This window comes from Passer domesticus, chromosome 25 (assembly GCF_036417665.1).
Source record: "Passer domesticus isolate bPasDom1 chromosome 25, bPasDom1.hap1, whole genome shotgun sequence".
Lineage (NCBI taxonomy): Eukaryota > Metazoa > Chordata > Aves > Passeriformes > Passeridae > Passer > Passer domesticus.
In genome coordinates, this window is record NC_087498.1 from 4626525 (window position 1) to 4642681 (window position 16157).

The following is a 16157-nucleotide window of genomic DNA, read 5'->3' on the forward strand; positions in this document are numbered from 1 at the left end:
CAAGGTTTATATTCCCGAAACCTGTGTTTGTTTGCGAGAAAAGAGGACAGGAGGGAAATAAATGAGAAAAGCATCATGCTGGTTTTTTTTTTTTTTTCCTCCTCTCCCGATATTGTTTTTACAGCAGGCAAGTTTTAATTAAAGTGAAGAACTGGGTCGCTTGTGCTGTCCAGAAGATGCTCTGAGGACGTGCTCCTTTCCCACCAGGGCTCATTTGGGAGCCCAGAGCAGCTGGCCCAGCCCGGGGGTGTTGGGAAGGCTCCTTAAAGGGCTGCAGGGGCAGGGTGGGCTCTGCAGGAGGGCGTGGGGGTCTCTCCCTCCTGCCCACAGCTCCTGGCGGGGATGGAGGGGTTGGGGGGCCACTCTCAGGGCCGGGCTGGCACCGCGGCGGGGGACGGGCAGCGCTGCGGGGACAGGAGGGGACAGCGCTGCTGAGAGGCAGAGCAGGTGCGAGCGGGCCCTGCTGGGAGCGGCGAGCCGGCAGGAGCCACCTGGGCTTCAGGAGGGGACAAGTGACGGCCTGGGGCAGGAAAACCCCCCGAGAGCCACCGAGAGCCTCCGAGAGCCACCGAGAGCCTCACCGGGGGCTCTCCCTGCTGCGGGACCCGGGAACGCGGCGGATGAAGGGACAGGGACGGGGACGGGGACAGGGATGGGAACAGGGACAGGCACAGGGACCTGCGGCTCCCGCGGTGCCACCTGAGGAGGGGCGGCACTGTCGGGGGAAGGAGCGGCGGCAGTGCCCGCTTGGCAGCGCACGGAGCGCGGGGGGCTCCCCGCGACCCCCGAGCGCCCGGGGCCGTCCCAAGCGGGGCTGAGACCCCCGGGCTGGGGGCTCCGTGCCGGCTCTGAGCGGCCCGGGGGGGCTCCGTGCCGGGGGCCGGGGGTGGCGGGGCAGAGCCGGGGCGGCGGAGCCGGGGCTGCCCGCGGGCACCGGGGAGCGCAGCCCGAGCCCCCCCCCGACGGGAGGCGGGAGCGGGGGTGGGGCCTCCGGTGGCCCCCCCCGTCCCGGGCGGCCCCGGGTCCCCTCCCCGCACGCTGCTGCCGGCGGGACTTCCTGATCCCGCCGCATTGGCCGCAGGTAGCGCAGCCGTGCGGGACGGGGCACGGACAGACGGACAGAGCCCATGCGGACCCTTAGCTGAGCTTCATCCCCCGCCCCCCCCCCCCCCCCCTCCTCCTCCTCGTCTTCCTCCTCCCTCCCTGCCCGGCTCCCTTCCTGCCCGGCACATGTAAAACTTGTGGGGCTCCGCTCCCGTCGCGCTCCCGGTGCTGCTGGCGGCAGGAGCCGGGCTGGGATCGTCCCCCCGAGGAGCAGAGACCCCTCCTCACCCCCCCCGGAGCGGGGACCCCCCGGCTCCGCTGGCCCATGCTGGATTTCGGCCCGGGAAGGTGACTGCAAGAGGAAGCGGCGCCGCGCCGGGTCGGGGTAACCATGAATGAGATGTCGAGTTTCCTGCACATCGGGGACATCGTCTCCCTGTACGCCGAGGGCTCCGTCAATGGCTTCATCAGCACCCTGGGGTGAGCGAGGGGCTCCCGGGGCCGCCCCGCGGTGATTCCGGGACGGACGGGACGGGAGCGCGGTGGGAGAAGGAGCCGGGGAGCTGCGGGCGCTCCGCGGGACGGGCAGAGGAGCCGGCCGGGGACAGGCTGTCCTGCCCCGGGCTCGTCCCGGGCTCGTCCCGGACTCCAGCTGCTGTCAGGGGCGGAATGTGGCCCTGCAGGGACCCTCAGCCCCGCTTTCCCCCGGCCAGAAGCTGCTTCCCCCCATTCAGGGGCTGGGGGGGTGAGATGGGTTTGAGCAGCGCGGGGGTCGGTGGGATGAGCACGGGGACATGTGGGGTGACAGCTCGGCCAGCCGGGACCCCTCCTGGGCACGGGGTCATTGCGGGAGAGCTGGCACTGCCCTGTCCCCCGGCCCTGGACAGGCGGTGGCGGCTCCCGCTGTCCCCCTCGGTGTCGCACACACAGCGGGAATCGCTGCAGGGTCACCAAGCCGGGCTGCCCGTGGCCACCAAGTGCTGCCAGGGGGACAGGGCAGTGCCAGCTCCGGGCTGAGGCAGCTCCCTGGACGTGGCAGGACGGGCCGGGGCATCTCTGCCCACCCTCTGTCCCGTGTCACTCCCGTGCCCGGCTGGAGCCGCCCCTGGGCACAGCCAGGCCAGCGATGCCACCCTGCTCCCGGCGGGAATGTTTGCCCGGTGGCACGGGGACAGGGTGGGTGACAGGGAGGGCTCCCGCAGGGCCGCCCCGGGGCACGGGTGGGATTTTCCTTTTCCACACACTCAGGAGCCCAAAGCGTGCCCGCAGCCCGGGGCAGGGGGGATGTGGGGCCATGCCAGCTCCTGCCCCACGCTGCTGCGTGTAGGAGAGGCTGAGCTCAGGCAGGAATGCTGACTTGGATGGGATTCCTGGGGCAGGAGCTGCCCGGCTCTATAATCTGCGCTGAATGCACTTGCTCCCACATGCCTGTGCCGAAGCGGAGCCGCGCATACCTGCGCCCACACGCGTTCCTCACCCACCCCTGGGCACGCGTGGCACCAGGCTGCTGCCCACCGAGGCTCCCTGTGCCTGGCTGCCCAGAAATGGGGTGCAGGGGTGCTCAGGATCGCCGTGTGTGCAGGCACAGTGCCGGGCAGCAGGTCCTGCAGGTGCAGCCCGTCTGTGCCAGCCCTTCCTGCATCCCCACGGGTGCTTTTGGAGAGGTGGCCTCGGGGCTGTCCCCAGCGCTCCTCCAGCCTCTTGGCAATGGGCTCTGCAGGAGGCTCTGCAGGGACCAGCGCTGGTCGTTGTCCCCAAACACGTCCCAGTGGTTCATTTAGAAATGTGTGCATTGTTCAGATCTCTGATCCCTTTGCAGCTCTGGCCCTCACACCCCTCTTTTTGCCAGGTGTTTTTCCAGACTCCCTCAGAAGCAGCACAAGAGCAGGGCTTGCTTGGGGAGCCTCTTCTCAGCCCTGCACATCCTCTGCTGGGCAGCCCCACTTTCCCAGGCTTCTCTTCCTGCACGTTCTTTCCCCCCCTCCCTCCTAAAATTGTTTTCCCTGGTGCCCTGCGACACGGGAGACCCAACCGCACCTTAAATCACTCCCGCGATAAGGGAGCAGGTGACTCACCGAGAGTGCTCCTCCTGCCCCTGGGACCTTCCTCAGCTCATTTGCAAGGCAAACAGCTCTGCCGGCCCACGCGGCCGCCCTGCGGAAACCTTCCTGACATCCTTCCTCGTGGAGGGGCCGTGGGATCGCCTGGGGTCTGCAGCGGGATCCTCTCTGTGTGGGGTGACACGGAGGTGCTGATCACCAGTGTCACATTGAGGGTGGCTGCTGCGACATCCCCGGGGGTCTCCGGGGTGTGGGGTGGAGGTGAGGGGAGCCCTGCAGCCCCCACCCGAGGCTGCTCTGCTCCCCGAATCTCTCTGTCAGGCACAAACGCTCCCTTTCACCCCCTGTCTGCAGTGGGTGTTTGCTCATGAGCAGGAAAAACATCCCGGGCCGGGCGTGGAGCTCGGGGGGAATGCCAAGATACCCAAACCAGCCCAAACCCCCGGGTCAGCCCAAAACACTGCCCTGGGAAGGCAGAACGGGGCTCAGGGCTGCTCACAGTGACCCTTGTGGGGCTGGGGCATGGGATGGGCAGATTGGAGTGGCCAGAAGAGGTTTTGGGGATGTGGGATTTGCCCTGGAGGATTTTGTGCTGCCCCAACCCTCCAGGGGCTCAGAACGGGCGCTGGCAGAGGGGACGGGTGGGTGACAAACCCAGCTGGGTGTCGGGTGGCTGTTTCAGGTGAAATAACACCTGTCCCTGCGGTTGCAGGTGGATTTCGGGGTGGAGCAGCTCGGGGAGATGCAGTTGGTTAAAGGGTAACTCCAGCTCCGCCGGGTCAGGATGATCCCGTCCCTGCCGGGGGGAGGAGGAGGAAGAGGAGGAGGAGTCCGAGCCCTCCTGGCACCGGGACAGCACCAAAAAGCTGCATTTTTGTGGCTGCCCCTCTCACTTTACTCTCTCCTCCCCAGGGCAGCGCCCACCCTGCGGTGCCAGCGGGTCTGACCCGGCTCCACGGCCAACAACGAGCTCTCATCACCCTCCTCTCCCTCCTCCTCCTCCTCCTTTTCCTCACCTCAAGGGTTGCTGGGCTTTCTCTTGGGGTTCTCCTGGCTCTGTTGGGGTTTCCCTTCTCCCAGAGCTCCCTGGACCCGGCGTGCCCGAGCCTCCCTTGGCATCACCTGTGCCACATCTGGGAGGGTCTCACCCATCCCAGCGGGCTCCAGCTGGGGGCTGACCCCAGGGAGGGGTCGGGAGGGTCGGACTGCCCCGGATTTTGGACGGGCTCCTTCCCCCTGACCCCGGGAAGGCTCTGCCTCGCACGGGGCCAAACGCGCTGGCCCCGGGCCAGGGACTCACTTTGTGCTCGGCTTTTGGAAGCCCCGCTGGAAGCCCCGGGGCTAAGAGCCGGCCAGATGCTCGCCCGAGCCTTGGGGGGCTCATCAGCGCCGGATCCCTCCCCTCCTGCACCCCGGAGGGGGAATTCGGAATGGCAAAATGACATTCCCTGGACGCATCCTGCCTGGCTCAGGATCCTCCTCCCGGTGCTTGGACACCGTTTTCCCATTAAAAGGTGCCCTCGCGCATCCCCGCTGCTCCTTGGGGAGCTTCCCCGGCCCATCCCACCGCGGGAATGCCGGTTCTTAGCGGGAGCGTGTCCCGGCCTCGGCAGCCTCCCAGGTGACTCATGTCCACTCTGTCAGAATCCCTTTTTTTTTAATTTATTTTTTTTTATTTTCAGCAAATTTTTAACGGAGGAATGTTCGCCCAGAGTATCAGTTTAATAAAAAGAACACTCCGCGTTCCTGCCGAGCGTGTAATCCTGGGATTAAAGATGCTGAAAGTGCCTTGAGATCGTTAACTAATTAAGACTTCCAGGCTGGCAGGTCACTGTCTCTAATCGTGCCTGGTGGAGCAGGGGCAGCAGGGCCGAGCGAAGGGAGAGGCTCCCGTGCTGTTTTCTTCAGTGCTGAAAATAAACCCGGCAGGTCAGGGTTTCCTCAGAGACCTCCAGCAGTAAAACTGGAGGATTTGAGGGTTTGAAGTGCCCAGAAGAACGGAGCCTTTCTGCCTCCGGGGGAGCTGGGGATGTGCTGAGGGTCAGGGCTTCGCCCCCTGAGCCCCACCCGGGGGTTGGCGTCCTCAGCCCTCGGTGGTTTTTGCTCCCAGGCACATCCCAAGGGTTTGTTCTGCCCTGGCCCCCCTCAAAATAACAGAACAGAAACCAAAACTGCCCCCGAGTGACACCAGGGCTGGGCTGGGGCTTTGCATGTCCCCTGTGGTGCTGCAGCTGCTCTGGATTTTCCTCTTTCCCTCTTTCCCTCTTTCCCTCTTTCCCTGCCCTCCCAAGGCTCTGCAACAACCTGGGAATGTCCCTGGCTGCTTCCCTGCTGTCAGGACCCAAGGAAAAGGTGTTTGGATGGCCCCAAACCCCCTGGTTTGCAAAGCCCAGGCAGCCCAGTCTGGCCACAACTCGTGGCTTTGGGGTTTTTCCAACCTTCCAGGTCTTTGCTAATGGTTTTGAAGCTCCTGCTGCCACCAGGCAAATTGCTTTTCTCTCTTTGTGTGAAATGTGAGGCCGTGAGGAGCCCAGGGGTGTCAGAGCCCGGTGCCAGCCCACGCCTCCTCAGCAAGGACGCGGCAGCTCGGGGTCCCCGGGGTCCCCATCCATCAGCAGCGAGGCCAAATTCCTCCCTGCGAGCGAAAGGAATTCTCCCCTCCTCCCGAGGGCTGAGGGAAGGGAGCTGGAGCTGCGGGTGGGATGGATCTGCTCGGGATTTTCCCCTTGTGGAGCAGCGCGTCCATCCTCGGCGATTTTCGGGTTTTTTGGGCGCCGGGGACACCGAGAGTCCCTCGGGGGCGGCGGGGACAGCGCGGGCTCCGCTTTCCTTTGCCACCTCTCGCTGCTCCAGGCTGTCCCTGCCCTCCTGCCCCGGGGACAGAGCTGTCCCACCACGGATTGTCCCTTCAGGGGGGCACTGCAAGATGAGGACACGCTTCCCTCTGGCTCTGCCGGGCAGGAGCGGAGCTGCTGCCGCTGCTGCGGCTCCCCGGGGCTGGGCAAAGCGGGCGAGCGGGTACAGCCTGTCCTGCTGGAGCTCCCGGTTCCCTCCGGAGCCCAGCACGCAGCTCCCAGCACAGGGAGCCCCTCGGGCGATGCTCAGCCCCTCTGATCCCCCTGCCGGGCTCTGCTTTGCTGCTCTCCCTAACTCTGAAAAGCAACGTCCCACACACCCCAAAATCAGCCCCCAGCAGCCAAGGCCAAGCCTGAGGGATTTTTTGCTCAACGCTGGGAAAACAGAAGTGGGCAGGGAGGAGACACGGAGCCTTGATCTGATGGGCAGAGCCTGCAGCTCTGATCAGATAATAATTAATAACCGGGTTTGGGGGGCCCTGCCACCTCCATGCACAGCACCTGCACCCTCCGTGTCCCCGTGGGAAGAGTTCCCAGCCAGGGAAGGAGAACTGGTGAATGGAGCTGAGCTCCTCCCGTTTCTGCTGGATTGAGGGTGCAACAACAGAGCTCTGTGTGCAGGGGGGAGAGCTGGGCAGGGCAGGGTCCCCCCTGGCACAGCTCACCCTGCAAAGGGCCTGCAGTCACTGCCATGATCCTCCTCTGGTCCTGCACTGCTGTGCCAGCCCTGTGTGCCCGAGGCAGGGCATGGAAAACACCCAGGGAAGTGGAAAACACACAGTGGGAACTGAGGGAAGGGGGTTCAGCTCCTGAGGAATGTTTATGGGTGGGAAACAGGAGGTGCAGCATGGATTTGTCGCTCTGGGCCAGGTGATGGTGGCAGAACCACTCTGCACACTCAGCCCCGCTGCCACCCCGCCGTTCCTGACCCTGCTCCCTCTTCTTGTCCCCCTCAGGCTGGTGGACGATCGGTGCGTGGTGGAGCCGGCGGCCGGAGACCTGGACAACCCCCCCAAGAAATTCCGAGGTGAGGCTGGGACAGCTCCATCACTCCTGGAGCAGCGTCGGGGCCAGCCCTGAGCATCCACAGCAGGGACAGGATGGGATCCATGGGATGGGATGGGATGGGATGGGATCCATGGGATGGGATCAGTGGGATGGGATGGGATCCATGGGATGGGATCCATGGGATGGGATGGGATGGGATGGGATGGGATGGGATGGGATGGGATGGGATGGGATGGGATGGGATCTATGGGATGGGATGGGATGGGATGGGATGGGATGGGATGGGATGGGATGGGATGGGATGGGATGGGATGGGATGGGATGGGATGGGATCCATGGGATGGGATCCATGGGATGGGATCAGGGCACAGCTCTGCCCTGTGCTGCACCCACCCGGGAGTTGCTGCCCCAAGTGCTCAGGGTGCTCCACACTCAGGGAAGGGCCCTATCCTGGCGGGATTGGAGTGCCTGGATCACCCAGCCAGGGAGTAGAGAGCTGGGAAATGTCCCCAAACCCGAGACTGAGGTGTTGGTTTAGGGCAGATGTTCCTTTCATCCCCCTGTTGTCATTTTATGTCTTTTTTTAGATAAGACTTTTAAAATATCATCTCCCCACTCTGCCTTGTGCCTCCACCTTTTTCTCAGGGTGGCTTTAACAGCACCCTGACCACCCTCCTTTCCCCCACACCCCAAAATGTCTCAAGACATCAATTCTTCCATTCTCAGGATCCCCCCAAGCAATGACCTGCCTCTCCACAGGAGTTATTACCATTAATTTATCCACGACTCTAATTAACAACCCATCCAGCACCCCCAGCAGCTCCATCCCCACATTCCACCCAGGGCTGGATGCTCAGCATCCACCCCATCCCTCTGCCTGCCCGTGCACGTGGGTCCAATCTCTTTTCCAGGCGCGGATTCTTTTGGGCTCAGCCCTGCTCCCTATCAGGATATCCAGCTGTTTGTTTTAATGGCCGGAAAGGTAGAGCTCTCCCTGCTCGATAGCCATCGCCTGCAGCGAGGTGGAAACAACGGGCTGGGGCTGCTCCCTGGCCCGGAGGCTGCGGGAGATTTTCGAGCTCTGTCGCCGTCCCCACATCCTGTGGCCGGACCCTGCCCTATCCTGAGCCACTCACGGGTCGTGCCGGGGCTTCCCGCTGGGAAAACGGGGCCCTCCCGCCGGGGTCAGCTCCGAAAGGTTCTTTGGAAATGCCAGAACCCACCTGGGAGCTGTTCCTGCCCGGCTCTGCCTCCCCGAGACGCTGCACGCCTCTCAGTTATTTGCTTTTGATTCCTTGTGGTTTCTCCCCCTGCCGAGGATCTTCCCAGCCCAGCTCAGGCACGGCAGGACAAACTTCCACCCTGCCAGGCAAGGGGACAGCGGGACCCTCAGCTGGGCCACTGCTGTCCCTAGTTCCCAAAGGAGTCACCTGGAGGTTTTACCCTCCAAAGCCTCTGTGGGTGGAAGTTTTGCCCCCAAAGCCACTCTAGGTAGGAAGTTTTGCCCCCAGACCTCTCTGGATGGGAAATTTTGTCCCTCAGGCCTCTCTGGATGGGAAGTTTTGCCCTGCAAGTCTCTCTGGATGGAAAGTTTTGTCCCCAAAGCCACTCTAGATAGGAAGTTTGGCCCCCCAGACCTCTCTGGGTGGGAGGTTTTGCCCCCAAAGCCTCTGAATAGGAAGTTTTACCCCCCAGGTCTCTCTGGATGGGAAGTTTTGTCCCCAAAGCCACTCTAGATAGGAAGTTTGGCCCCCCAGACCTCTCTGGATGGCAGGTTTTGCCCCCCAGGCCTCTCTGGGTGGGAGGTTTTGCCCCCAAAGCCTCTGAATAGGAAGTTTTACCCCCCAGACCTCTCTGGATGGCAGGTTTTGCCCCCCAGGCCTCTCTGGGTGGGATGTTTTGCCCCCAAAGCCTCTGAATAGGAAGTTTTGCCCCCCAAATCTCTCTGAATGGGAAGTTTTACCCCCCAGGCCTCTCTGGTGGGAGGTTTTGCCCCCCTGACTCTGGGTCCTGGCAGGTCAGCCCCACATCACCCTCAGGCCCTGCTGGTGCAGGAGCTCCCTCCACCTCCTCTCTTTTCCACCCCAATCCATTTTCAGAAATCTGGTGGTACCAAAGCCTCCAGCTCCCAACACAAGCCGTGCTGGAGATTTTCTGCACACAACCCCCGCCGTGCCTCAGTTTCCCTCCTCACAAAGTCAGGCTCAGCACTGAGCCACACTCTGAGCCAGGCCTTGCACTTGCAGCCATTTCAGAGTCGCTGAGCTGGGATTTTTTATTTTTTTTTTACCTCCCCTTGGCTTCTCCTTCCCAGCATCACCTTTCCCAGCAGCTCCCATTAATTCCCCATTCACGGAGCCCCGTGCAGGTGCTCGGGGGAGGCTGCCCCGGCCCCGAGGGCTGCTCTGGCTGCCTGGCACGGGATGTGCCGCTGGCAAACGGGGCTGGGAAACGAGATGTGAAAGCTGGCCCTGCCCCAGCAGCCCCGGCCGGTGAGAACTGCGCTCGGCGCGGCCCCAGCGGCACTCCCAGGTAAATAAATACACGCTTGGGCCCGCCGCCAGCCAGGGAAGGGACTTTTGTTTTTGTTGTTTTTTCTTTTTTTGAAATTTTATTTTTTGTCTCTGAACTTTCTGGGCTGCTATTTCAGGCATAATTAGGGCGATTGAGGCTGCAGAGCCCTTCCTGCCCTCGCCCTGCGCAGCCTCCAGCCCGGGAAGGGGGCTGGGAGATGTGAGGGCCTCGTTGTCTCCAGACATCTGCTCTCCTGCTTCAGCTCCCCAGGCCTGGCCCTGGATGTCTGCGCTTCCCGCCCACCATCCTGGGGGAGAACAGGCAAATCGGGGCGATCTGCAGTGCAGGGAGGCTTTGGAGGAGCTGGGATGCATCCTGTGCATCCTTCAGGATCTTGAAATAGAGCTGCTGACGCGGGGGTTTCGGGAGCGGGCGCTCGCAGCATCCAGCGCTGGTGATCCAGGTCACGGAGGGACGGGCGTGTGTGCCCCGGTGGCACGGCCACCACAGGCTCCTGCCACAGCTTCTGCAGGCTCAGGGTGTCCCCTGGGTGACAAGGGACGTGGAGGTGGCTGCTGGTGTCCCAGCCTCCCTCCTGCCGGGATCCTCTCCCCCTTTGGTGCAGCTGGGCTCCATCAGAGCTCCTTCTCCCCCCCGAAGCTTTCCTTCCCGACCAGCACAGCCATTTCCGATGGGAACACTTCTAATCACGAGTCCAAGAAGTGCAGTAATTCCTGGACTCATTATTTATCCTGATTTAAAGCCGACCCAGCCGCCAGCACACGCTGACGTGACCTCCACCAGTCCCCGCCGTGCTCCCTCGCTCACGGGGGAACCACGCTCCCTTCCAGGACTGTCCCTGCCCCTCGGTGACACTGGCCCTGCTGGGGACACCCCGGTGGCTGCTGCAGCCTCATCAGGCTCTGCTCTGTTCCCAGATTGCCTGTTCAAAGTGTGTCCCATGAACCGCTACTCTGCCCAGAAGCAGTACTGGAAGGCCAAGCAAACCAAGCAGGACAAGGACAAGATCGCCGACGTGGTGCTGCTGCAGAAGCTCCAGGTGAGCAGGAGCCAGGAGCCCAGAGCTGGCAGTGCCCACGAGCTGGCTGGGCGATGGCATCCAGACCTCTGGTGAGGCTGGTTTGGGATGAGAAGGGATTTCCAGCTGTGTTCTCCCACTTTGTCCCCTGCCCAGCCATTGCTGTGTCACCCTCCTGATGCTTCTTGTGCAGAGGTGATGTGGCAGAGGAGCTCTGCGAGCACAGCCCTGCACCCTGGGGCACCCCAGGGCACCCCAGGACACCCCAGGATACCCTTCAGCACCCCAGGACACCCCTCAGCACCCCAGGACACCCCAGAGCACACTTCAGCATTTTAGGACACCCAGGGCACCCCAGAGCACCTTTCAGCACCTCAGGGCACCCCTCAGCACCTCAGGACACCCCAGGGCACTCCAGGGCACCCCTCAGCACCTCAGGGCACCCCTCAGCACCCCACAACACCCGAGGGCACTTCAGGATACCCTTCAGTACCCCAGGACACCCCTTAGCACCCCAGGACACCCCTCCGCACCTCAGGACACCCCAGGGCACCCCAGGACACCCCTCAGCACCCCAGGACACCCCAGGGCACTCCAGGACACCCCTCAGCACCCCGGGACACCCCTCAGCACCCCGGGACACCCGTGCAGGAGGGAGCCCTGCTTCCAGGACGTGCTCCAGAGGGCTGGGGAAGGGAAAGGCTCCCGTTGGCTTCCCCCAGCCTTGGCCAGGGCCCACATCAAACATTGCACAACGGCCTGAGGCAGCTGGCGAGGCCCCGCCGATGATTCATAAAAGCGAGGCTGGGGAGAGATTTCACTAAATCATCTCATCGGGCCTCCGGCCCAGCCCCAGCCCCGCCATCCCCAGCTCTGCCTCGGGCAGGGGGGGCTGAGCAGTGCCAGGACGGGCTGTCCTGCCCTGGAGGTGCCAGGGCAGGGTCAGTGCCCGCCCCGTGCCCAGCCCCGCGCGGTCACGGGCACACAGAGCCCCCATTTTCCTGCTGCCCTTGTAACGCCACAGCTGTCCTGGCCACGAGTGGCCCCAGAGGCTCATTTCTGAGCCTGATTGATTGCACCTTGGTCAGGGCTTGTCTTAAAGAGATTCTGCCATTTCCTGGCTCCTTGCTGCTGCTCCTGGTGTTTCCCTTCGCGGCCGGGGCTCAGCCCAGCCCAGCCGAGCTCTGCAGCCTGCCCTCACCAGGAGGATGAGAAACAGCCTGGGAACATCCCCCAGCCCACGGGGATGATTCCTGAGGGGAGAGCAGCCAGGTCTGGGGTGGGGGAGCCCTGCCTGCAGTGCCTTTCTGACCTCGTGCCCCTCACTGCTGTGCTTCAGTGGGTTTAAACTCTGTTTTCTTGGCCCAAATCAGCTCAGAGAGGCTGTGGGGGCTTTCCAGCCCCTCTGCTGGTGTCCCCCAGTGCCCCCGATCCCTTGTGGGCACCCCTGACACCCCATCCCTGGGCTTGGGGACAGACCCTCCCCATGCAGGGAACATCAGCCCCAGGAACTCGAGAGCTTGGGGCAGCCAGTGCCAGTGCCACCCCCCCAGCTGCTGGCTCGGATCTGGGGGGAGATTTAGGATATTTGGGGGGCTGGATCTCCCATCAGAGCCGTGTTGCTCCCTGGGGTGGTTGTTAAACTCCCAGAGCAGCACCAGTGCGGGATTTCTTGGAGTGGGTTTGTTCTCCTGATGGCAGCAGCCACCACTGCAGGGTGGTGAGGGTGACCCCGGGTGGCACCCAGGGCTCTGTGGGCATGGAGGGGTCACCCCAGGTGGCACCCAGAGCTCTGTGGGCATGGAGGGGTCAGCCTGGGTGGCACCCAGAGCTCTCTGGGCACATTCAGAGCCCTCACCTCCTTGGGCACTCAGGACCTGCAGCCCCATCCTCCCTCCCAGTGCCAAGCCGTGATTCCAGATGTTTCCCAACTCCTCTGCCCTCAGGAGAAAGGGGTGGGAGAAAGATGGGAAAGGGCAGAGGCTCTCCCAGCTCCATCCCTCGCTGTTTTCCACCTTCCCATCTCAATTTTGGGGGATCCCTGGGCTGGAGCTGCCCGGGCCGTGCCCAGCCTGGCGCCGGGGCTGTCGGCGCTCCCTCGCCATTCCCAGATTTGCTGTGGGAGCAAGTTCCTGCCTCGCTCCTGGGGATGTGTCAACATCCCGTCACTTCTCCCACTGCCAGAGCCAGCGAGTGGAAAATCTCTGTGGTTTTGGAGAGGGGCTGCTGAGCCTTCACTCCTGGGGACACATCCTGCAGCAGCAGGTCCAGGCCTGCTCCATCTCTGGGCACGGCACCGCTGGCACGCCGCCTTTGGCTGCTTGGCTTTGGTGCTGCCAACAGCCCCCAGTGCCCAAATCCCCCCTTTTGGGTGTTTGACCCCCATCCCCAGCCTGAACCCAGCACCCTTGTTTGGTGTTATGCCAAAACTTGCTGTCCCAGGGGAATTTTGGTGCCATTTTGTCCCTGTCCTGGTTTTTAAAGTCCTGGATTTAAAGCCCTCATGGCCTGCCTAGGGCTGGTCAAGGTCAGACCTTGGCGCTGGGCTGAGCTCGTGGATGCTCCCTGCTGTGGCCTGGGGGACAGAGGGGGGCTGACCCTGCTCCCAGCCCGTCCCACCCTTCCCAAAGCCAAGGCTGTGAGTGACCTTGCTGGGATTTGCTCCTGGGGAGGGAGGAGGCTGCTGCTCCACCCTCAGCCCTTCTCCCTTTGGAGCAGCACGCGGCCCAGATGGAGCAGAAGCAGAACGAGACGGAGAACAAGAAGGTGCACGGGGACGTGGTGAAGTACGGGAGCGTCATCCAGGTACGGGGGCAGCGGGGATCCAGCACGGGTCCAATGCTAGTCCAACATGGGTCCAACATGGATCCAGCACAGGTCCAGCACGGATCCAGCATGGGTCCAACATGGATCCAATGCTAGTCCAACACGGATCCAACACGGGTCCAACAGGGATCCAGCACAGGTCCAGCACAGATCCAGCACGGATCCAGCATGGGTCCACCATGGATCCAATGCTAGTCCAACACGGATCCAACGGGGATCCAGCATGTATCCAGCACAGATCCAGCACGGATCCAGCACAGGTCCAGCACAGGTCCAACATGGATCCAACATGAATCCATCACATATCCAACACAAATCCAACACAGATCCAATATGAATCCAGCACGGGTCCAACACGGATCCAGCACAAGTCCAGCACGGGTCCAACATGGATCCAATGTTAGTCCAACACAGGCCCAGCACAGATCCAGCACGGGTCCAGCACACATCCAGCATGGATCCGGCACAGATCCAGCACACATCCAGCACAGATCCAGCATGGATCCAGCACACATCCAGCACAGATCCAGCATGGATCCAGCACAGATCCAGCACATCTGGGAAGGGGCTGGTGGTGCCTTGGGGGCTGCACTTCTCATCTCTCCCACCCTTGTCTCCTCCAGCTGCTGCACATGAAGAGCAACAAGTACCTGACGGTGAACAAGCGTCTGCCGGCGCTGCTGGAGAAGAACGCCATGCGGGTGACCCTGGATGCCACCGGCAACGAGGGCTCCTGGCTCTTCATCCAGCCCTTCTGGAAGCTCAGGAGCAACGGGGACAACGTGAGCGTGGGGCCCAGCAGTCCCTGAAGGGGTGTGCAGAGAGCTCCGTGCCTGGGCTGGGCTCCACCCCGAGGTCTCATCCTCGCTGCCCTTTTCCCGTTTTGCTCCCCAGGTAGTCGTGGGAGACAAAGTCATCCTGAACCCCGTGAACGCCGGGCAGCCGCTGCACGCCAGCAACTACGAGCTGGCTGACAACGCTGGCTGCAAGGAGGTACAGGAGGGGCTGGGCTTTTTTCCTTCTTTTTCCTTTTTTTTCCTTTGTCCTGGGGTCGTGACCGTGCTCTCTTGCTCTGTAGGTGAACTCGGTCAATTGTAACACCAGCTGGAAAATCAACCTGTTCATGCAGTTCTGCGACCACATGGAGGAAGTGCTGAAGGGGGTAAGGAAGGAGCTTTGGCTGCAGGGACCCGACAGGCTCTGAGGGACAGGACGTGTGAGCAGCCACCTGGCTCTGTGACAAGGGCACAAAAGAGCTCCTGCCTTGAGGGCTGTAATTCCGGCTTGAATTCCTCACCTGGAGAACAGCACAGTGAGGCGGAGTGGGATATTTTAGGATCTGCTGGCAGCAGAGAGCTGAGGGCACAAATTACCTACCTCAGGGTGTTAAATTGATTTTTGGGGACAACCCCACGCAGTGCCAGCAGTGGCTTCTTGTGTGGGGACAATTCCAGCTGCTCAGCCGTGCAGCAGGGTGGCTGTTGCCTGGGAAAGGAACTTTCCCTGCTGAGCCATTGTTCGGGGCTGAGGTCCTCCAGGAAGCAGCTGGATGGATGTGGATTGTTAGGATCTTACAGCCCTTCATCCCCAGGCACTGTGCTTGTCCCAGCTTCCCACATCCTCCTTCCCGGAGTGTTAATGCCTTAAACACATCCAGGAGTGGAGCCTCTGCCTGCTCCAGGGCTGGAAAGTGATGGATTCCCATCCATTTATCCCCTGGGGGTGGAAGCAGAGGGTCACTGCAGGGTTAAAGGCAGTGATGGCAATGCTGGGTGCCTGTGCCCATCCCCTGGGCTCGGAGGAGCATTTGAGCTCCTGGGGCAGGTTTCAGCAGAGCTCCAGGAGGTTGGGTGGGAAGAGGTGACAGTGCCCTGTGGTCCCCAGGGTCCCACCATCCTGCCATGCAGGTGGGAGCTGTGTCCAGGAGGAATCCTGTCCCCTTTGCAGCATGAGGGGTCACAAGAGGAGATGCATTGCAGGAGAGTCATGGAGAAATTTCTCCACTGGCTGAGTGTTTAAACATAGGAACAGGCTCCCCAGGACAGTCACCTTCCCTGGGAGTGTTCCAAAATGAGTAAACCAACACTTCAGGATACAGTTTGGTGGGCATGGTGGTGAAAGATTGGATTTCATGATCTTGAAAATACAGTTTGGTGGGCATGGTGGTGAAAGATTGGATTTCATGATCTTGAAAATACAGTTTGGTGGGCATGGTGGTGAAAGATTGGATTTAATGATCTTGGAGGTCTTTTCCAACCTGAAAGGCTCCAGGATTCTTTGACCCTGGGCCTCACGCCTGTGTCCTGGCGCAGGGGGATGTGGTGAGGCTGTTCCACGCCGAGCAGGAGAAGTTCCTCACCTGTGACGAGTACAAGGGCAAGCTGCACGTCTTCCTGCGCACCACCCTGCGCCAGTCGGCCACCTCGGCCACCAGCTCCAACGCCCTGTGGGAGGTGGAGGTGAGCAGGGAGGGCATGGAGGGCGTGTTTGGGCTGTCCCAGTCCCTCTGCGCTGTGGCTGAGCCCTCCCCTGCCTCTCCCAGGTGGTTCACCACGACCCGTGCCGAGGGGGAGCCGGGCACTGGAATGGCTTGTACCGCTTCAAGCACCTCGCCACGGGCAACTACCTGGCAGCAGAGGTAAGGGGGTGGCAGAGGGGTGCAGGAACGTGCCCTGGGGCTGTGGCACCCCTTGCAAAGGCAGTGCCCACCTCGGGCAGCCCAGCGTTTCCTCTGGTCCTCTCCGGTTTGCTCTGGGAGCCCCTGTGACGTCTCCTTGCTGGCAGGAGATGTTGGCACCTGACCATCATCAT

General features: G+C 62.1%; 1 protein-coding gene across 2 annotated transcripts in view; it reads left to right on the forward strand.

Annotated features, from left to right (window-relative positions):
• Positions 1-1152: 1152 nt before the first annotated feature.
• ITPR3 (inositol 1,4,5-trisphosphate receptor type 3) overlaps positions 1153-16157 on the forward strand; it is a 37350-nt gene continuing 22345 nt past the window's right edge. The window contains exons 1-9 of one of the 2 annotated variants that reach the window (XR_010350584.1): positions 1153-1524; positions 6916-6986; positions 10420-10541; positions 13239-13325; positions 13970-14128; positions 14241-14339; positions 14425-14508; positions 15659-15805; positions 15889-15984. Coding sequence is in view for 1 of the 2 variants with exons in the window: in XM_064398886.1 (XP_064254956.1) it covers positions 1436-1524; positions 6916-6986; positions 10420-10541; positions 13239-13325; positions 13970-14128; positions 14241-14339; positions 14425-14508; positions 15659-15805; positions 15889-15984 (954 nt within the window). In the remaining variant the exon portion in view is untranslated. The remainder of the gene's footprint in view (positions 1525-6915; positions 6987-10419; positions 10542-13238; positions 13326-13969; positions 14129-14240; positions 14340-14424; positions 14509-15658; positions 15806-15888; positions 15985-16157) is intronic. The other variant, XM_064398886.1, reaches the window with a different exon arrangement.